This window comes from Nematolebias whitei, chromosome 4 (genome assembly GCF_014905685.2).
Source record: "Nematolebias whitei isolate Nwh7 chromosome 4, NemWhi1, whole genome shotgun sequence".
Lineage (NCBI taxonomy): Eukaryota > Metazoa > Chordata > Actinopteri > Cyprinodontiformes > Rivulidae > Nematolebias > Nematolebias whitei.
In genome coordinates this window covers 20,336,847-20,342,248 of record NC_056501.1, presented here as the reverse complement: position 1 = coordinate 20,342,248, position 5,402 = coordinate 20,336,847, and the positions used below count along the sequence as shown (strand labels likewise).

Genomic DNA, 5,402 nt, shown 5'->3' with positions numbered 1-5,402 from the left:
GTCTTTACCCGACAGCACCTGGACCTTTGAGAGCCAGCAGGTGAGCACCAATCATGAAGGCACAGTAAATAAAACGTGTTCTAGAAAATGTTCTGTTCCCACTAAACATTAGACGTCGAATGGATGTGCAGATCACGTTTATATTGAGTCCGTACGTCTAGACCAATTCTGGACATCTCCACGACGTGCAAACAAGGTCCACTCTGGACGTCTAACCATGACCTCATTTGCACGTCGATATAAAGTCGAATGTTTGAACGTCTGACCTGGAGGTCGTATAGACATCCAAAACAGGTGCAGGTGTGCCTTAGTGAATCATAATTCTTATAACCATAAAATTTACAATCATAATTTATAATCATAAAAGAGTAACTGTGCACAGTTACTCTTATGATTATATATTTGCACGGCTTCATTCATAAACCAACTGTTGCTATTTTCTCTCAAATCTATTTCTGTTAATCCAGTAAAGAGGATAAAGGAAAAAAAATTAAGGAGTGATTTATTTGTAAAACTTAGTCCATCTGTTTCTTGTGACATTTAAGGAGTGATGATTTAATTGTAAACCTAGTATATGTAGTGTGTGGTTTCCTGTTGCACGTTAGATGGTCAAATGTACTGTTTCTTTAACTTTGTTTGCTGCACAAAGATGGTGCAGTGGCAGAGCAGCTGACTTTAAACCCCAAGGTCCTGGGACCTGGTTCCCCAGTCATTCCAACATCCATCTGAGGGTGAATGTGTTAAACTCTGCAGGGGAACATGCAATGAAGACAACACAGAGCACTTACTAATTATTTTATTATATGAAGTGAATAAAATAAGTTTAATTTTTATGTAGAAAATACGTCTATATTGACCGTCCAGTGGACGTCGGAAAAAGACGTCGTCTGTCGTAACAGTCTGCACCTGCAAGGGACCAAAATTAGACGTGCAAAAACGACTTGAAAAAGACGTCATTTAGACGTCTCCTTGCTCAGTGGGTTGAACTTACAGTTTTTTAACTTTGCTTGAACAGGTGGATCTCTAAGTTCGTTTTATAATTTCTACATGTTATGGTGCAGAAACAACACACAAACAAACATTAACGAATTTACGTAACATTTATTCAAATCATATATTCAGAAACGTCTTAAAAGTAGTTAATATTTAAGTACCCAATTTTTATTTTTAAACCTCATTCATTTTATATCATTAAAACGTTTTTGTTTAATTCGTTGATTACAGTTGGATTTTTGCCCAATAGCATTTTTTTTATCTTTGATAGATTTGAAAGTTCTTTCTATAATCTGCTCCTTTATAGGCACTATTATTAAAAACAAGTTCATACATTTGTTTTCTTTATTTTCTGTCCTATTCTGAACACCTTTTTTAACAGTTTTAGTCAAACATGTTCACCATGTGACTTTTATGTAGCTAATGTATGAACACTTTGAAATATATAAAAAAAAAATCTAGAATTTAAAAGAAAGCCCCTTTTTTCCACCTTTGTCCTGAGCAGCCATCTTTCTGAGTTTCCCTGAAGGAAAGGCACGTGTGGAAACCACGCCCCCATGCGGTTACTGCGCGCCTTGTTTCCTGTGACGTGTGCAGCTCTTTTCATCATGAGAGAACAGAGCACATTGTTTCTTGTTCTCTGTAACAACACAAAGTAGCATTTCCTGCCACTTATCTATCTTATATGTAAAAGTTAACACAGTGTGTTTGTTCCTGCCTGTGGGAGAGAAGTGACTGAGAACTTGAGTGGGTGTGGGAGGTGTGACAGCGCTGCTGCAGCTTTGTCCTCCAATAGGAGGCCTGGCCTCTGCGCTCCCCCCGCCCGTGGGGAGAGACAGGCCGAGGAGAGACAGACAGCCCAGAGTTTCAGAGCAGCCAGGGACAACTTTGATTTTCGCCTCGTGTTTATTTTCTTTTTGTAATAATCTGTGTCAGGATGATTTTATCCGAGCGCGCCATCGCTTTGCTTCTGGAGTGGAAATGTTTACATGGAGTCCTGTAGCCTCGTGGAGATGGATACGTGACGGTTAGAGAAGAAAGTTCGGAACTTTCCCCCCCGATCCTCTGAGCGCAGCACAATGGACTCCGGGTGGAGGAAGCGCTCCAGAGGAGGAGGAGGAGGTGGAGGAGGGAGGCTGTGGAGGCTTTACTTCTGTCTGGCCTGCGTGTCCTCTGCCTCGGCTCAGCTCAGCTATTCCGTCCCGGAGGAGCTCAGTCCGGGCTCGGTCGTGGGGAACGTGGCTAAGGATCTGGGTCTTACAGCCCAGCAGATCGTCCAGAGGAAGCTGCGCGTGCAGTCGGAATCAGGGGTGGAGTATTTCGAGCTGAAGGAGGTGACCGGAGATCTGGTGATTAAACAGAAAATCGACAGGGAGCAGCTGTGTGAGCTGAGGTCATCGTGCTCACTGCACCTGCAGCTGCTCGTGGAGAACCCCCTGCAGATCCACCGGGCCGTGGTGGACGTTCTGGACGTGAATGACAACGCTCCGAGGTTTTCCACCAGCACCATCTCCCTGGAGGTGTCCGAGGCGGCCTCGCCGGGGACGCGGTTCCGTCTGGAGAGCGCGCACGATCCAGACGTGGGTGCCAACTCTTTACGCACGTACCAGCTGGCAGCGAACGACTTCTTCATCTTAAAAGTGGAAACTAAAAGCGACGGCAGCAAGTTTCCAGAGCTGGTGGTGGACAAGGCTTTGGACAGGGAGGCGCGGGCGTCGTTCCGCCTGATGCTCACGGCTGTGGATGGGGGGCAGCCGGAGAAATCTGGCTCCACTCTTCTGCTCATTAAAATCCTGGATGTGAACGACAACGCGCCGGTCTTTGAAGAGCCGGTGAAGAAAGTCACCCTGCTGGAAACTGTGGCACTCGGCACTTTAGTCACGAAATTAAACGCGACGGACGCGGATGCGGGCAGCAACGGGGACATATCCTTCCTGTTCGGTAAATACACGTCGGAGCGCGTGCTCCAGCTGTTCAGCGTGGACTCTAAAAGCGGAGAGATCCGTGTGAAGGGCTCCGTGGATTATGAAAAGGGCGCATCTTATCACATCACCGTGCAGGCCAGAGATGGGGGCTCCCCCGCCATGGAGGGATCCTGCAACGTCATAGTGGACGTCACTGATGAGAACGACAACGCGCCGGAGGTGACGCTGACGTCACTGACAAGCCCCATCAAAGAAGACTCGGATCCAGGGACTGTGATAGCCCTCATAAGTGCCAGGGATCTGGACTCTGGCGTTAATGGGCAGGTTACATTAACTATCCCCCCAGGGTTGCCTTTTAAACTGAACTCAGCTTTTGGCATGCATTATAATCTGATCACTGCCAGCAGACTGGACCGTGAGACTGTCCCAGAGTACACGGTGGTCATCAAGGCCACTGATGCTGGCTCCCCGCCTCTTTCATCACAAATATCCTTTGTGGTGAAGCTCTCAGATGTAAATGACAACCCTCCCATCTTCTCCCAGCCTTCATACTCCGTGGACATCCCTGAAAACAACGCCCCCAGCTCCCCCATCACTGCTGTGTCTGCCACAGACCCAGACCTAGGTGAGAATGCTCACGTCTCCTTTTCCATCCTTCCCAGCATGGTCCAGGGCTCACCCATATCATCCTATGTGTATATTAACCCAGAGACAGGACACATCTACAGCATGCGCTCCCTGGATCACGAGCAGCTTAAAAACTTCCGCATTGAGGTGCAGGCCCAGGACGCTGGGGTGCCCCCACGGACGACGAACGTCACTGTGCATGTGTTTGTGGTGGATGTGAATGACAATGCGCCAGTGATGGTTCACCCCTCCCACCCTAAAGACAAAAGACTGCAGCTGGCTGTGCCACCATCTGCTGGCCCTGGTCACCTCATAAATAAACTGGTGGCAGTGGATGCAGACAGTGGGCACAATGCGTGGTTGTTCTACTCAATCGCACCCGGACCAAATGTTGGCATGTTCCGCATTGGGGCCCACACCGGGGAGCTCCGCACAGCCCGCAAGCTAGCAGAAGAGGAAGGGGGCTCAGCTTATGATATAACAGTGGTCATCCAGGATAATGGTGATCCACCAAAGTCCAGCTCTGTGAACATTACAGTAACTGTGGACGAGAAGGCTGCAGCCAATGAAGCTCCTGTTATCCCCCACCACAACCAGTTCTACCACCGCACCGGGATGCCTGACATCACTCTGTACCTCATCATCTCTCTCGCCTGCGTGTCAGGCGTTGCGTTTATTACGTTTGTGGTTTTCATGGTGCGCTGCCTGAGGCACCGGGACCCAATGCTGGGGGACTCCGAGTGCTGCTTCTGCTGCTACGATCGCCACAGGCCCAGCCGCTACCACCAGAGGCCCAGCAAAGACCTGCACCTGCAGCTCAACACTGATGGACCTATACGATACATGGAGGTGGTGGGAGGCCCCCAGGATCCACACATGCGCACCTACAGGCCCTGCTACTCCACCATATCCAGCCGAAGTGACTTTGTATTTATGAAAACACCCATGCTGAGCCACAACAACACACTCAACACGACGCTCAGCAGGAAGCAGCTTATGAACTCAGTCAGTGAGGTGAGGGCTTGAGTGAGACAAAACGGCTCCCTCTGTTGTTATAAGACAAATATTGTGGGGGTATTGGTAAATAAACAGGGTTTTAATTCTGCAAAACATATTCTAAGGTGTGTGTGTTTTAAACAAAACAGTTTACTGAGACTGTTTTTTTGGATTAGATGTATGACTGTAGGATGATTATCGCTTTTATAGTTGTAGAATCCTTCTTTCCAACAGGTCCTGGGCAGGTTTTGTCAAATTTTGTCTTTGAAGTCAGAGAATATGGTTGCCATCACTGTCTTGAAGCAGTTTGGGTAATATGGAGTGCTTTCTCTATAGACGACAACAAAAGGTAGAAAAAGTTATGTCAAAAGAGGCCAGATCAGAGTAGGTTAACTGGAAAAGGAAAGCAGGAAAACATCAGGACGTCTTAACAGATGGAGAGGTGGAGACACCCAGATGAAAATGGGTTCCAGCCGGGTTGGCTCCGTCAGAATGACTGGGAGACAGACAGGAAGAGGATGACAGAAGGAAAGATGGGGGGATGAAGGAAAAGGGAAGTAGGAGGCGGAGACCCACAGACTAAAGCAGTAGATGAAAAACAGGAATTTGTGGGATCACTGGCTTGACCCCGACTTCCTGTTGTCCGCCGAAGCTCTGGTGATTAGTTCCAGGATGTAATGACACATACAAGAGGCATTGCTAGGTGTTTCTGACCCCACTCTGATGTATTTAGAATGAGGTTTGAAAAAGTTGGCCAAATAATGATTTAATGCATCAAAACAGACACTGTAGCAGAAAAGAAATAACTTAAGGTGCTGACATTCATGTGATTTACTATAGAGTCTAAAGATGGGGGGGGGT

General features: G+C 47.6%; 2 protein-coding genes across 2 annotated transcripts in view; both read left to right on the top strand.

Annotated features, from left to right (window-relative positions):
- The window catches only part of LOC119408701 (protocadherin gamma-C5-like), a 2,643-nt gene extending 1,914 nt beyond the window's left edge, over window positions 1-729 (top strand). The window contains exon 2 of the mRNA XM_037675541.1: window positions 650-729. Coding sequence (XP_037531469.1) covers window positions 650-729 — 80 coding nt within the window. The remainder of the gene's footprint in view (window positions 1-649) is intronic.
- Window positions 730-1,780: 1,051 nt separating this feature from the next.
- The window catches only part of LOC119408700 (protocadherin gamma-C5), a 15,916-nt gene continuing 12,294 nt past the window's right edge, over window positions 1,781-5,402 (top strand). The window contains exon 1 of the mRNA XM_037675540.1: window positions 1,781-4,559. Coding sequence (XP_037531468.1) covers window positions 2,073-4,559 — 2,487 coding nt within the window. The 5' untranslated portion in view covers window positions 1,781-2,072. The remainder of the gene's footprint in view (window positions 4,560-5,402) is intronic.